Below are 16,544 nucleotides of genomic sequence, written 5' to 3' on the forward strand. Positions count from 1 at the left end.
TCACTCACGCACCTGCACCCACACGCACTCGCGTGGGCGCACATGTACCGATTCACCAGCGCGTCAGGGAAACGGGAGAGGCAAAGCCAAAAGAAGGTACGGGCTGGGGTAGGAGTCCATCCCTCTTGCACAAGATCCTCAACCCTACGCAGCTGCCGCTGGAGTCGTCTGCTCTAACAGACAGGGACAGAGGACTTCCCGTGCTCTCAGAGCTTTAGATGTATTCACTCACTTCACCCTCACAACAGCCCGTCACCCCCATTTTGCACAAGGGAAACAGAAGCAGAGACACTAAGCAATGTGACCATGCCGTCATAGCTGGCGAGTGGCAGGGCCAGAGGGGGAGTCCAGAGAGTCAGGCTCGGTGGCCAACCCGACCACGAGGCTCTCCTGCCTCTCTGAGGAGGGACGAGGGTGACAGTGCAGCAGCTGGTCTTAGGAGGCCATCCGTGAAGGTGGGGCCTGTTCCTTCCTGGAAAGCGGAGCCTCTGGGGTGCTCTAAATCTAAGAGGGAGCGGGTGGGCAGTCCTGCAGGGCCCCCGGTCCCTGTCACCTCCCTCAGGCCCCTTGTACCGTCTCTACCTCTTAAGCCCCCTCCGGAAGTCCCCAGGGGCAGCAGGGGTAGCTGGGAATTGACCTGGTGCAGGGACCGCACCTGCCCCTCGTCCCAAGTTCTGCTGAGCACTGACTGGGCTGCTCAGGAAGGCAGCCCAGGAGAAGGAGTGGAAGGGGGCGGGGGGGGGGGGGGGCACAGTCGGCAGGGTTGTGTGGAGGGGACAGGCTTGGGACCGCTGGGACCTGTTCGCAACCCTCACCTGCCACCATGCTTAACATTTGTCATTAGTAAGCAAACCAGTTAAGAAAAAGTCCTCCTCGTTAGCACATCGGCCCAAAGCAACACCATCATCTCTACCCCGCAGGGGCTTCTTGTTTTCCTTTTTTAAAACTCCCTTTTCTAAGAGTCAGAGGTAATTGGTTTGGTCACTTCCTCATTGTTCTCGAGGCCGCGAGATGAATTCAAGAAGGAATCTCCAGTCCCTGACCACACTCGGGTTTCCCTCGGGCAGGGACCAGGAGCCATTATCCCAGGGAGTTACTGGGGTTAATTAATGGATGTGGGTAAATACACGTGGACCCAGGTGGCCCCGCCAGCTGAGCAGGGACACACTTGTATGTGTTCCGGGACCCGAAGATGGGCTGCAGCCGACACCGCTGAACCAGAGCTCGGATTCAGACACTAGACTTCCATAAAATGAAGACAGGTGAGCCCCTAGACGCTCCAAGGGGAACAGGACTTGGGGTGGGGGAGGGGGCAAGAGAGGCGCTGAGGATGTGTTGAAAATACAGCATGCGTCAGCTGACAGCCGATGGCTTCGGAGGCAGGCAGACCCGGGTCTCGATCCTGCAGCCAGCAGCGTGACTTCGGGCAAGCCACCGAACCTTTCTTTCTCTTAGTCTGTAGGATAGGACTAATGATGCTGAGGATTCAGTGAGATAAAATAGAAAATGTCTTGCCTGTATCTGGCACATGGGGGCTGGGCAGGAAATGACCATTTCTCTCTGCCTTCGCCTTGGCCCACACAGCACCCACCTGGATGAACGTCAACAGCCACGAGGCATGACCAAAGGGCCGAAAGGTGGCGGGAGCTCATCTTAGGGAGCTAAAGGCCAGACGAAGGCCCTCCTAAGACCCAGACTGTTTAGAGCCCCGTGCCTCCTGCATTTGTGGCATGGCCTGAGAACTGGGAGCTGGGCCCTTGCAGGGCTGGGAGCACCATGGGGAGCCTGGAAGTGGGGCTGGTGGTTCCACAGGGATCTCAGTCTTGTGGACCTTCTTTCTGGCAGGAATCACGGGTGGGTGCTGCACTTGCCAGGACCTGGGGGAGCCAGGGGACAGGAGAGACAGTCTGCCAGTCATCAAGCACTCCCCACGCCAGCAAGTGACTCCGGGCCAGTGACTTAACCTCTTTGTACCTCAGATTCCGCATTTGTAAGGTGAGCCAATGACCCTGCTTCACAGCGCTGTTTGTTTTAGACGCCATATGGAAAGTAAGGACTTGGGGACCATCAGCTGTGACAGTGGGTGTCTGTTTGTTGAAGACAACGGACTTGAAATAGAAAAATGCGTGCTCAAATATGACCGCATCCATTCCCGAACGGGCTGCCTTGGGCAAGTAAGTGAATACTTCAGTCTATCTCCACACGGGTAACATGGGACCGATCTCGCCTCCTTCCCCCAGATCACCGCAGGATACACACGAAAGAACCTGGTCTATAAATGTGTGGCACACCACAACAAATGTGGCAGCCTGTTAGGAACTTAACTGGATCCCATCTCAACCTCATCAAAGCTCTTTACAGCTGTTAGTGTGAGCCCCATTTAACAGATCTTGAAACCACCGTCCGGAGAGGTTAAGAAGATGCCCAAACTCACATCTCAGGTAAGTGACAGGGCTGGGGTCCCGGCCAGACCGACTAAGAGCAGGTAGAGTCTGGACCCAGAGTATCACGAGTGTCCCCAGTGACTTCCTTCCCTTCCTTGAGGCTCACGGTGTGCAAACAGCTTCCACACTCACTCATTATTTCATGTGATTCTCACAGGGCCTTGCTAGCAAACTGGGCAGGAACCACGATCCCCAGTTAATACGTGAGGAAACTGGGTGCAGGGGACTAGAGAGCATGCCCAAAGCCGCTGAACTGATTGGTGGGCTTGCAGGGACTTATCATAAGCCTCTGATTTTCATTCAAGAGTTCAGGTTGTCCCCACCTGAGCAGGACCCCGGGGCCCTGGTCCCGGTACCACATCACCACGGCAGGAACAAAGGGGGCCACAGCAGGTGGAGGCCCAGAGGGGGATGATGGGAAGGCTAGGGGGAGGGAATGAGACCGGAGGGGTAGCTAGCGGCGGGGGTGGGCAGGCACAGCGGGAAGCCTGGAGTAGCCAGAAAGGCAACAGGGTGGGGGGGGGGGGGGTACCTCCTGAGCCTTGCTCAACCTTCCCCCCAATGTTCCACCTGCACGGTAGGTCCCAGCGTGCCCACCCACGGCCTTGGCGCACAGGAAGCAGCCGGAAGAGCCCCTGAGCAGGCAAGCGAGGGTCTAGGCAGGAGACTCCCATGGGTCCCTCTTCTCGGAGTCCAGAGAGAGCTGGGGCATGTAAAATGGGACTAATCTTGGGCTCGGTACCCAAGGGGGTGAGTAGTCCCCGGCCAGACTCTAAAGCCGCTGACTTTGAGCCTCAGCCCAGCACAAAGTCTGCCCAGGGCTGGGGAGTAGGCGTGTGGGGATTGACAGGGCGATATCCAAGAAAAGACCTGGGCGTCCTGGGAGTCCTGGCCTCCGTAGAGCAAGCCCTCTGGCACCAGAGCCGGGGGGAGGCACGTACAGAGTCTCAGGCCCCGAAGACCAGGGCAAGAGAAGAGGCCCGAGCCCCAGTCCCACAGGAGAGTTGCCATGTGGGGAACGTGAACCCCAGCAGGGACAGCAGGGTGGAAAGACAGCCCCAAGACCCAAGGAAAGCAGCCTCCACAGGGAGGCTGTCCGCTCTACCTCCCTGACTCCGAACCTCAACCCGGACCATCACAGGAGGCTGGGAAGAGGTCTCCAGGGGCCACTGGAATAGAAGATTCCACCGCCATCCTTCTTTACCCATTTCACGGCCTGCCGCCCCACCCTGCTGGAAGTTCTTCCTGCTGTCTAACCTGCAACAGCAGCAACTCATTTCCTTTCCTCAATTCCTGGAGAGCAACTGCTGTCATCCAGCCTCCCTCCTGGTGGCCTGGCCTCACCCTCAGAGCGGATGCCTGGAGTAGGTGGGGGAGAGGGAGAGAGGAGGCTTCTTGCCCACAGTCCCAAGATACAAGGGCCTGAGCTGGGACCAGAACCGGCCCAATCCTGGCCTTTGCCAGTGAGCAGAAGACCCAGAATGGAACGCAGATGGCCGACTCCAGGCTCTCCCCAGCCCGCACGCAGGGCAGATGGACAGGGCGCAGCCAGAGCGTAGCTGAATCTGGACCGTTTCCCTGGCGGAGCACTGCCAGCCACTCTTCCCTGGCCCTGCCCCTCCCTGCCCTCCTCCCCCTAGGGTGCTCTCTGAGGTGAGCCCCTGGGGTAATACAGTCGTGAGCCCTCACTGTATCCCAGACCAGGCCTATACCCCAGGCTGTCGCCGCCACCACCTGCCTGGGCCTCTGCAGTCCCCAGGGGTCCCTACTCACAATAGACCCCTGGGGGTGTCCTGGGGCCTGAGGTGGCCTGGCCTGAAGGCCGGCGGAGCAGGGATCCACGGGAAGGCAGCGAGCAACAGGCCAGGGAGAGGGCTGAGAAGAGCAGTGCCCAGCTCTGGGGTTCTTTCCAAGCACTTTCCTGAACAGAAGTCAATAAGAATTATTATTCCCATTTTACAGTCAAGGAAGTAGAAGCCTGAAACATTTGTGTGCTCTCCCCAGAGTCACTTAGGTACCTCTTACAGCAGAATAGGGACTAAAACCCAGGGCCCCTTGCACCTAGTCTGCGGCCCTCTATTCCACAGCTTCCAGGGGCAGATTCCCCACCCCAGGTATGGTTTCTGGTGGCAGTCTCTGTCCCGTGGGCCCCGACCTGGTGGGGGCTGGCAGTGAGTGAACAAGAGCCCGAGCGGTCCCGCCTTTGACCTCTCTGGGTCTCCTGCAGGCCCAGCCGGCAATGCCAGGGAGAAGAGCCTAGGAAAGGGTTCCCTCGAGACCCGAAGAATGTCCACCTGGGCGGCAGGCAGCAATGATAACATGACTTCGTGTCCCAAGGCCAGGTCCGTCAGGGCCCGTTCAAGTCCAGCCCAAGCTGGTGGGGCCTCCCTCCTCTGCCCTGGGCCATCCCTTCATACAGCCTGCATCACCTCACTTGAGAAGGCGATGAAGACCCAGAAAGGCAATGGGATTCGTCTAAGGTTATACAGCCAGTCGGGGGTGATGCCGGGACCCGAACCCTAACCTTCTGCCTCCCGTTCTCCGGCTGCTACACATCAGTGTGCTTTCCCACCACCCCTTACCAGGCTCCGATGGCGAAGGACTCCTCACCAGACTGGGGCCCCTGTGAGAGCTTCTCTCTCGCAGTGAGTATCAAGCATGTTCAGAGTGGGAGGCATAGGCAGGCCCCCAGCCTGGGCTAGGCAGGGAGAGATGCCCCCAGTCCTTACGGGAGGCACTAAAAGGTACAAGGAAGCTAAAAGGCCCCCTGGCCTGTTGGGAGGCTGGGGAGCCCCTGGGCCACGGTGGGGGGGAGGCCTGAACCCATTCTACTGTGGACTGGACTGGACTGAACTGGTCTCCAAGGAACCGGTCTGAACTGGGACGGAGTGGATCATGCTTCTTCCCCATCCTTACTGCTCAACCCAGGCTTCGTTGTTCCTCCAGGTACACAGGGCTCCGTCCCACTGCCCCCTCTCCCTGAACCCGGAGAAATCCCACAAATACAGGCTCCCCTCAGAGCACAGGCAGATTCGCCAGCACCTCCTTCCAAACTGGGGAACCCCTGGCATCACACTGGGCTTCAGACTAAGAAGCCGAGTGGAGGCGTCCCTTGTCCCAGGCCTGGAAGACCCAGGGGAGGCTTGCTCTGCTTCCATATCCACATGACCTAAAGGACAGCGGCATCCCTCTCGGAGTCTCAGCTCCCGATCTAGCAAATGAAGGGAGCAGACGATCAGCTGTTTTCAAGCAGTGTTCCCGGAGCATTAGAGGTTCCGTGGAGATGTCTCAGTGACCATTGTAGCAGGGAAAGGGCTTGGGGTCCTTCACCCCACTTCAAACAGAGGAGACCCACTTTGCAGTTTGTACAATGGGCCCCACATACGATTTCATTTGAACCAAAGAGGCTGCGGCTACAAAGAACTTGAAAATGACCGGCCTGGGTGAGCATTAAAGTGCCTTCTAATTTACGGTGCCTCATGAAAAAGCCTCGGGGATCCCCGTTAGACCAGAATCAAAACACCTTCTTGTCCATTCATCAGTTTATTCATTCATGCATGTGTTCATTCATCAAGACTTTAAAGAACATCAAGGGCCTGTTACTGCCAAGCAACTAATATTTGATTGCCCAGGGGGCTGGCGGCCTCAGTTCCCCCCCCCCTTTCCCTCCCACGCCAATGCTGGGGTGGTGACACAGTTCAGGGCTGGTACTTAACGGAGGCTCTCCGATGGTCCTATCAGAGGAGGCACACTCCACATGGTCCTGCCAAGGTCCTGCCAAAGCCCCGGGTTCCCTCTGCCGGCTTCCCTCACCCCTCCCTGCAGCACCCTGCCTGCCTGGCTGGGCACAGTCCACCCCGCTGTTGCTGTACCAAGAGGAAGCTGTTTTGCCAAAACAACACACTTAAGCTAAGTGGCTATTGTTACATCAGTCGGCCTTCCCACCCAGCACCCCAACCTGCAGCCCCATACACACACTCCCACACATTCTCGTTCACATTTGCCAAGTCACAGGGACAATGCGGGGGCGGGGGGGGGGAGGGGCAGGTGGGACAGGCCAGGTGAAAGGCTGCTCAGCACCAATGATAACATGGAACACAGAGGTCTCTGGGGAGGGCAGCATGCCTAGAAGGGCAAAGAGCAGGTGCCAAGGGTCCGGGGGGAGCCTGCACTATGGGGTTGATGGCGCGGTGACCGGAGCCTATTGGCCTTCCGTCTTAGGAGCCTGCCCAGCCCCCTGAGGGGAGGGTGCCTCATCCTGGACCCGACCTGGGACCACCAGCTGCTCTCAAGTCCACAGCATCTGTGGTCTTGGACTGATTGCCTGAGAACCTGGTCTATTTGAAGAAGACCCGTCTACACTGTCTTATTGTTTTATCAATGGGTCCATTCGGTTTTCTGTAATAAGCATTGCACTTCTGTAAGCATGAAGAATGTGACACCTTTTGGAAAAAAACCACAAAACACACACTATTGTTCAAGAACAAATGCACATATCCAGTGTGGTGCACCTCCGACCCCACTCTGTATAATTCCAAAGACCGTCACGGAGCCAGAAAGGGGCCAGAGGGAGTGGGGGGAAGCATTTGTCCAACCCTTTTCTTTGGTAGGTGGAAAACCTGAGGCACGGAGAAGAGATATTTGTACACGTTGTTAGGGGAGTCAGGACTAGCCCCTAGAGGATGATACCGAGGAGGAAGCGCCTCCTCTGAAGACAGAGAGGCTGTGAGCCTTCTCTACCTCCTGTCCAAGGTCCCCCTGAAGACCCAACCGATGTGCACAGGAACTTCATCAGGCTCACGTCCGTTGCCCATCATCTGCCTCACTACTTTAAGGAGCTGAAGGACAAAAGCCACAACGTCCATCTCCCTGTGGTGGAGCCCTCCGAGAGAAGGCACGGACTTAGCCAACCAGTTTCTCCCAGTCTGCTCCTATTCAACTAATCGATCTGAAATAATCTGCGGCAGGTAAGATTACGAACCCCCGGGAGCTCCCCCTGCTCCCCACCTCAATGTCACTATCTTGGAGGTCCTACCCTAAACAAGGGGGTGACTTTAAGCACCTTAAATGAGGGAAGAGTGGTCCAATTCTTTCATTCCAAAGTAAGCTAGGACAGGCTCCCACAATGAACAGGGCACCTACAACACCTCTTAACACCTCTTCCATCGGGAAGGAAAAGTCTGTTCTCGCCACTGTGCCCCTCCAGTGACCTTCCATTGTTGGTCCCTACCTCTGGAAAGATGAGCGTCATAAGCAGAGGTCACCTCTATGACCCTGCCCGGGGACTGGCCCTACCCTCCTTCAGACAAATCAGCCCTTCTCATCCTCTGTATTTAGGGATCATCAAGGGCAGGCTCCCAGAAAGTCACCAACAAACATGCCCCATGGCTGTGACTGTGGGTTCACCTTCCCCACAATCTCAGACAAAACTCCATTCTGCCCTATGCGTTGCCCTTACTGCTCACGAGAGGCTCCAGTGACCCGAGACGCCTGGGACCCAGTGACCTTGGTGAGGTGGAGACAGGAACCAAGGAGAACAGTGCAGAAGTCAAAAGGGAAGCACGGCAAAGAAAAGTCAAGAGGGGGCTGGAAGAATGGCGGAAAAGGTGACAGTGAAAGTTGCAGAAACGCGTCTTGGGTTCAGAGTGGCCCACAAGTCAACGCCAAGCCAGAATGTAGGCTGAGCTGATCCTTCTCAAACCCAGAGCTGCCCCATCCTTCCCGGAGTCTCCGATTCTGCGTCGGTAGAAGAGGATGTCGGTAAAGAAAAAAAGAAGGTGGAGAGGAGGAGAAAGCAAGACCTAAGGAGAAATTACAGCACAAGAAGTCCGTCCCTCGAGGAAAGAGAGCTGAGGCACAGTGGAACAAAACCTCCGGACGCCTTCACGTGCATATAACTGGCTTTTCCACAGACGACATTCTAGCCGCTCTCTACCACCGACAAGAGCAGAAGAAGAGGTAAGGAACCTGAGTTGTAGCAGAAGGAATCATGGTTAGACATAAGGAAGCCCTTTCCAAGCATGGATGTTATGAAGCCTGAAAGTAACCAAAGGATAATGACAAGTCTCCTTGAAGGTCCCAAATACTCATAGAAAGTCACTTTTTCTAGGATGGCTTAGGAGTCTAGTGAGGGGGTTGGCCGGGATAACGCCGAAATCCAGTTAGAAGGCCAAGGTTCGGTGATTTCTCAAACCAGCAAAAGTGATGATCTAACAGCATTAATGCCCTGGCCAGGGTGCTCCCAGGACACAGAGCGGGAGCCCAAACTTCAGGCACAGCCCGGTGGTGCTTCCTGAGCAGATCCCAAATCCCGTCCGCTCCTCCCAGGGGCCCCTCCTAGAAACCAGGATAAAAGGAGGCCAAACAGTCTCAATCCCAAGTAGCTTCAAATGAGGAAAACCACACTCAATCTGCCCCCCAAACCAGAGGCATACAGGTGGCGCCCCACCTACCTCCCAGCCCTGTCCCTGCTTCCTCACTGCCGGGAAGTTTTGGCCCAAGGCCCGGGGACACTCACCCGGCTGCCGTCCCTTGCCATCGTCTCCTGAGGGGTGAGGCTTCCAGATTCAGCTGATGTCCACAGGGAGATCCATGTTGGCCCCCGGCTTCCCCGGCATGTGGGCAAAAGGGGGCCGGCAGGCTGAGGGCCAGCCCCCACCAGATGGGGCGGGGAAGCGGGTTGGGACCTGTGAGGTAATCTCAAGTATAAACAACACCACAGAACTGGCCAGACCTGTCCCTCTCCCCTCCTCCGAGGCCATCCCAGTTACTCAGTGAATACCAAATACCAAATTCCAGGAGTGTGAAGCTGGCTTGACCTCTGAAACTTCCCCCACAGAGTCGGCTATGAGGAAACAAGGGGTTCCAGGATGCTTCTTTCAGAGGGGGATTCTGAGAGAAAAGGTCCAGACCCTGTGAAGGCTGTCTTAGTCCTGTCAACCTGAGCCCCTAAAAACAGATGCTCCCAGGGCCCTCTGAGGTGTATGACCCTGTTCCTGTAGGGAACGTCCAAGGCCAGGGACCAGAGCCCCACCCAGGACAGGACAGTGTCAACCTTCACCTCCAAGGACCATGTGTCCAAAACGCCAAATCAAGGCACCCGGTGCGGCAAAATTTTCATTTGCCGAACTTTTGCTCCGTGAAAACTCTTACCAAAGAAGTTAAAATCAAATGGCTTCTAATTATGCACATAATGAATCGCCTCTATTGAACACAATAAAACGTTATGAAACAGCATGTCAAAAGCCAATTAAAATAAAACATAGAAGTATCTGAATGGAAACCGTTCTAAGAAGTAGTGAGCTGACTCACGGTCTCCCAGCTGCGCCCCGTGCTGATCTGTCAAAAGAAACAGAGGAAGAGCTGCCTCCCAAGGGGTGCTCAGCACCCCCAAGCCCAGCAGAGCTGCTACTGAGAAGTTTCAGGTGGGCTTTGGGAAGAACTTCCGTGGCTGAGCATCTGGGGGCACGAAGGTCCTGGAACTGCCGACTTTTTACAGACTGAAGGAAGCCCAGGGACCATCCAGTGATTCGAGCTGCTGGTTTTACAGATGGAGAGACAGCCGGAGAGGCTGAGGGATCTGCACAACTCCCATCTAACAAACAGCAGCGGCAATAATAATAAGGTGCTGGCGACCCTGCCGAATGCTTTACATACAGTAACGTGGGTAATGCATCTTTACAACAATGCGACTCACTCGGTTACCCGACAAACATTTCGGTGCCTCTTAGGAGCCTGGCACTGCGCTGGGGGCTGCGGGCGTGGAGAACAGAGCAGGCAAATACCCCGCGCCATGGCACTAGTATGGGGATAAAAATAAACAGATAAATGATGGTGATAGGTAGGTAGATAGATTATAGACAAACAGATATCTATGGTAGATAGATAGTAGATAGATAATAGATGAATAGACAGACAGACAGACAGATAAGTGATAGAACACTATATAAGAAAGTGAGAAGTGTCACTAGGTATTTATCCAAGGGATACGGGTGTGCTGTTTCAAAAGGACACGTGCTCCCCAATGTTTATAGGAGCACTATCGACAATAGCCAAAGTATGGAAAGAGCCCAAGTGTCCATCGACAGATATATGAATGTATGTATATGTATATGTGTGTATATATACATACATATATACACACACACATATATGTACATATATATATATACATATATGTGTGTGTAATATATACACACACACATACACATACACATATAATGGAATATTATTTGGCAGTCAAAAGAATGAAATCTTGCCATTTGCAACTACGTGGATGGAACTGGAGGGTATTATGCTAGGCGAAATTAGAGAAAGACAAACCTCCTATGATTTCACTCATATGTGGAATTTAAGATACAAAACTGATGAACGTAAGGGAAGGGAGGCAAAAAGAATATAAACTAATATAAAAACAAGCAGGGGACAAAACATAAAAGACTCTTAAATAAAGAGAACACAGTAAGGGTTGCTGGAGGGGTGGTGGGTAGGGGGATGGGCTAAATGGGCAAGGGGCATTAAGGAGGACACTTGTTGGGATGAGCACTGGGTGCTATACACAGGGGATGAGTCACTGGCTTCTAACCTGAAATCATTATTATACTATATGCTAACTAACTTGGATGTAAACTTAAAAAGAAGAAAGAAAGAAAGAAAGAAAGAAAGAAAGAAAGAAAGAAAGAAAGAAAGGAAGGAAGGAAGAAGGGAGGGAGGAAGGAAGGAAGAAGGGAGGGAGGGGGGAAGGAAGGGAGGGGGGAAGGAAGGGAGGAAGGAAGGAAGGAAGGAAGGAAGGAAGGAAGGAAGGAAGGGAGGGAGAGAGTGCTATGAAACAAAATAAAGGAGCGAAGGGGATCAAGAGGGCTGGGAGCAGAGTTACAGTTTGAAACAACCCTGATTTCAGGAGTTCACGGAACTGACACTTGAGCAAAGACTTAAAGGAAGTGACCATATTCTCCCCATTTACCTGCAAGAAAACAGAAACTTCTAGCACAGAGTAGAAACCGTCAGCTCCAGCTTCAGGTGTCCCGAGGAAAACCTAATTCCGAGGCAGATGGGGGAGAGAGATTTTGGAGGGCCCGGGCAGGGACCCTGGCGTTCTCCAACCTTGAGTTATTTTCGGTGACACACTCCTGGCTCTCCAAGAGAGCAGAACTTAGCCGCAGGCCACGTCCCCTTCCTGCTGTCTTGAGCAGCCTGTCACAGCAGAGGGACCGAGGAGGCACCGGATCATGTCCCCAGCGCCTCCTCTTCCCTCTCTCCGAGGGAGCACCCAGCCCCCACTCTGGCCACCGGAGAGCTACTGCTGCTGGGCCATGATGTCCATCACTCCGTGCCCCCCTCCCCCACTCCGGACCACCGGCCTCCTCGCGTCACCCTCCACCTTTTCCCCCAAAGGCCCCACCAGCCTCTGGGAAGAAAGGGCTCAGACTTGGGGTTCTGGGCCAAGTGGAGCAGGTGAAAACCCTGACTTGGAGGTGAAGGCCAGTTACATGAACTTGGAGGTCTTCAGACCGAACGTCTGGGAAGAGGCGATCACACATCAGACCAGAGCATGTGTCCGGCACCCAGTAGGCCCTTTCTTGCTGTTTTATCAGCGACACAAGTTGGCCTGTCCCGGAGTCCTTGCTGACCGAGCCACCGACCCCTACAGGATCCCTGCCAGCCACCAGGCTCATTCATTCCCGGTCATTTCCCACCTCCTGGTCATTTCCATCTGAGGTGGAGTTTTACATTAAAAAACAAAACAATACAATACAATACAAAACAAAACAAAACAAAACATCAGCCATGCAAACAAGCATGGGCCTCAAGGCAGCCAGAGGGAGACACCGCACTCCCTATTCTGAGACTAAAGTCCTGGCTCCCTGTTTTCACGGCTGCCCCAGCTGCCACCACGGAGGCCTTGGGAGCCCCTTCCTGGGGCTACGGATGGAAATAGGGCTCTTGGCCTTTATATTCTTGCCTTGTTATTGATGCTTCTCTTTCCTGAGTCCTCCTTCATCAGCTTTACTCCGGATCACCTCCTGAGCTCTCTCCGTGGAAGCCCTGAGCACCCTTCCCCCCTCTGCACCCCACTTTGGAGCTTCTCCATCACTCAGAGCACAACAGAGGGGCTTCCCTCGGGGCCTGAGGGGGCCGGGCACAGACAGCATACTCAGAGGCCAGACAAGGCAGAGAGGAGACACCGAGCCCACCCTCAAGGGGATGTCGCTGGGAGAAACCCCCTGAGCCAGAGCCTATACGCCCCTGTCCCTAGGCCTGGTGGCTGTCTCTGAGCACAGAGCAGCTGGGTCACTGCCCCGGACCCAGGACCCACACCAGGCACTCTGTCAACGGTGCTCCTGGATTTTGTAAAGGGAGGCCAGGTAGGATGGGTTTGTTTGTTTGTTTTTTCAAGCCGAGACAAAACAGGCCAGAAGACTAAACCAAGTTCCTGGTCCCCAGCTGGCCTCTCAGCCACCCGAAGGAAGGCTTACAGGGGTTTCTGCTGGTGGGGCAACTCTGAGGCTCCCTGTTTCCAGCAGATTTGGGGCTTCTCCTCTGGGTGATGGGGACAGGAGAGGGAGGAAGGACAGGCACACCCAGGAGGGGAAGCCAGAAAATAAACACGGGCGGAAAGCGTAAGGTTGGCCAAAGGACCACCTGATGACCCCACGGCAGGTCTGCACCTCGGAGAGTCTCGAATCGTGAACCACGGATCCAGTGTTTCTCTTAGTCATGGGCTCGGCCGCCCCTTTGTGTCTCATTCAGGACCAGCCCAGGACAAAGAGGAACAAAGCCCCATGCTTCTCCCTGTAATCGTCATTGGGCTCGTGGTGACATCAAAACTCCAGACTCGGATGGGACAAACTAGGTCAGAAGCCCCTCGCAGAATCCCCGGCTCCCTCGGCACACGCTGGTCCCCACCCTGTTGAAGAGCAGGCAGCCAGCGGGCACTGGATGATGGGAGACCGGCCCTGCCCCCCAAGGGGCCCCTGGGGCCAGCGCAGCCGAGGCCTCCCAGGTGAACCCTCTGGTGGCCACCCAGCTGTCCCAGATGGCTCCCAGGGGAGGGAACGGCCACCATCTGCTATTACTTAGGCGCCACCTGTTTCCAAAGAAGGACTGGACCCAGCTGTTCTTCCTCGTGACTCGCCCACACCCGTTTCTCTGGAGTTCCCAGTTCCCCTCCACAGGGACATTCTGCAAAAGTCAAATCCCACTTCTTCGTGACTCTCCTCTCTCCCTTGAGGGCGACAGCGTGGGGAGCCTGGGGAGTCTGCACTCTGCCACGGGAACGCACCCACGTCCTTCACTTACTCCAAGTCCCCTCACCTCCGTGGATTTCTCCAAAACAAACCCCACAGACACTGTGGCCCTCCTGAAGGGCGGGCCCAGAGCCAGGGCCCCAGAGCCATTTTTCCACGGGCCCCTCCTTCAGACAACACCAGCCAACTGCCCGTTGGGCTGCTGCTATTTCCACAGAACTGAAGCAGCTACAGACAGACCGGCAATGCCGACAGGCATGTGGGGCTTGAGCCCAGCAGAGGCGAACGTGAGCCCACGTGCACACAGCTGGAGCCAAACATTCACAGCCTAAGTGGGGATGAACCCGGAAGCATGCAACTGTGAGCACGAGACTCCCACACTCGGACAGGAATGCCTTTACTTCCCTCTGATCCGTCTGAGAAGGCTTTCTGGAGGAGAGGGTAAGATTCCAGAAGGTTCTAGAAAGACAGGCGGTACCACAGCCTGGCATTCTGGGGCTGTCACGGGGAGCTTGATGGGCCTGGAAGGAAAGGAACATTCAGAGCAGTGAGTGTCGAGCAGTTTGTAGAAGGGACTCGGAGAGCAGATAATTCTGGAATCCCAGCTCTTCCAGGCACTACCTCTACATCTTTGGGCAAGTTCCTTACTATCTTAGAACCTCAGTTTCCTCATTTATAAAAGGGGGATAATTGTTCCTCTCAGAAAAAGTACTTATGTCCATTCAATGACAGTCGGCACAGGACTTGGTACACAGCATCCACCAATAAGGAGTAGCCATTATGATAGGTTACAATGTCTAAGTTTGGTTGAACAACAGCAGTGCCCTGAGCAGGTGTGGAGAACATTGAGACGTGTGCTTTGAAACGGAAGCCCAAACAGAAAGGTCCTTAGCTGGTAGTTCGGCAGAGAAAGCCCCAGGCTGAGACTCCGGACTGAGTTACTGTTATAGCTAAGAGAGCTACAACTTCTAGCAACTTCTTCCCAGGGCCCCCAGCGCTCAGATAGTTCCTCTTTCCAAAGTGAGGTGTCCTTCAAACCCAGAGAGCCTGGTAATCTCTAAGTAGAGAGATCTGGCACCAGAGAAGAAAGCCACCGAAGGTAATCAGGTGGCGTGGAGCTCTTTGCCAAAGAGCTGAGAACCAGAGAATCTGACAGGAACCGAGTCACAGTTTGAGGAGGAAGAAAATACCCCCAAATACTGTCCAGAGACACAGGAAGAGAAGAACGATCAGAAACCAGACAGAAAGCAAAAACAGGTGCAACGGGCAATAAATAAAATTTTTGAGTAGAAACGATACACATATATTCATGGTTAAAAATAACAAAGGCACCAGGAAATAAAAACTCACACTTGCAAAGCACTTCTGCATCCACGCGTTATTTCACTTTGTCCTCAGAACACAAGGGCACAGCAGTTAATATCACCCTCTCTTTTTGCAACAAAGAAGCAAAGACTCAAAGAAAGAAACTCCCCACTGTCAACAGCTTATAAGGATAGAACTAATGCTCAAATCCACATTTGCAGCCCCCACATCGCTGCTGGTACCAAGAAGTGTCAGTTGTAACAGGTATAATGGGTCACTCTACTTTTAAATGTTCTTGAATATCAATATGCTCTTTTCATGATGAAGTTGAACGTGTCAAGTCTGCGCATCCTTGTTAGAACCTTTATATTCTTTACCACCAAGAGTCTTTTAAAGGAAATACCTTATTTCGGTGCAAGTCTTCTCCTAGTTCATTTTTTTTCAGCTGCCCCAGGTGTGTTTTTATCAGAGCAGATGATAAGTGTGAACTCACTGCAGGTGAACCCCCACAGGTCCTCAGATTAATCGTGTTGTGTTTTGCCAACTGTCACCAAGAGACAGACATTTATATTGTCTGCTCAGTGAAAGGGAAATGTTATGCATTTTGAATTTTTTGCTTTTCAAAGGTGAATCATTTCCAAAGTTACAGAATTATCCAGACTTTAAATCTAGTTAACATGAGAAACGTTACGTATCAGAGCGTGCCTCCTCATTATTCCATTTCTCCTATAGGTTACGCAGAGTTGGGAAAGAAAACATTCTGGTTTATTGGCTCTCAAACGATTCTCAGTTTAGAACAAATTAATACATCCCAAACAGCTTCAAAGTCCTTCAATAACTGTGAGCAACATAAAATCCAGGAAGATATGAATACTTCCCTTGAACCTGCCCCTATGGCCAACATATAGCTCTTCTTAGGGACAATGCGTCTTGACCCAGGTCCAGCCCCGGCTTGGCCACTTCCCAGAAGTGGAACCTTGGCCAGTTACTTTACTTAATAACCTCTCAAATGGGATCCAGTAAAGATAACGTGGGCTCTGCCTGCTCCTTAGACACCAAATGGTACCGTGAGATGACGTCTAGAAAACTCTGAAGTGCTCTAAGAACATCAGACATTATTACTGTAAGCTTTAAAACTATGCAAACAGGTCTCCACTCAACATTTCTGATCTCTACTCTGTGCCCTATTGTAACACATCAGAATTCAAGTCCAACCTTCCAGGAGTTATAGGTTTATATTGTTTTTTTCTTCTCAGCCTTAGTTTTCCCCCACTGAGGCGTCCTGGTGTCCCTGGTAGTTCCTGATAATGCCCCCAATCATGAAGGCTCTGGGGGGGGGGGGGGGATGCAAGACAAGATTTCCAGAAAATGCCCAAAATCATCCCAGAAAATACCCAGATTCCACTAGCCTTTGGGCTATGACTGCTCTTTGGACCACTTGCTAGAAGGCTGCATTCAAAACTGGAATGACTCCAAGGCGTCTGGGTGGCTCAGTCGGCTACGCGTCTGACTTCAGCTCAGGTCATGGTCTTGCAGTTTGTGAGTTCGA

At 53.6% G+C, this 16,544-nt stretch overlaps 1 protein-coding gene across 3 annotated transcripts in view; it reads right to left on the reverse strand.

The window, feature by feature from the left end:
• The window catches only part of TMPRSS13 (transmembrane serine protease 13), a 28,149-nt gene extending 18,835 nt beyond the window's left edge, over positions 1–9,314 (reverse strand). Inside the window, exon 1 of one of the 3 annotated variants that reach the window (XM_040483161.1) lies at positions 8,962–9,314. In XM_040483161.1, the coding sequence (XP_040339095.1) occupies positions 8,962–8,982 (21 nt within the window). In that variant the 5' untranslated portion in view covers positions 8,983–9,314. The remainder of the gene's footprint in view (positions 1–8,961) is intronic. The other 2 variants (XM_040483159.1, XM_040483160.1) reach the window with 2 other exon arrangements.
• Between the last annotated feature and the right edge of the window lie 7,230 nt (positions 9,315–16,544).

The sequence above is a fragment of the Herpailurus yagouaroundi genome, unplaced genomic scaffold, assembly GCF_014898765.1.
Source record: "Herpailurus yagouaroundi ecotype Mexico unplaced genomic scaffold, PumYag 161, whole genome shotgun sequence".
Classification (NCBI taxonomy): domain Eukaryota; kingdom Metazoa; phylum Chordata; class Mammalia; order Carnivora; family Felidae; genus Herpailurus; species Herpailurus yagouaroundi.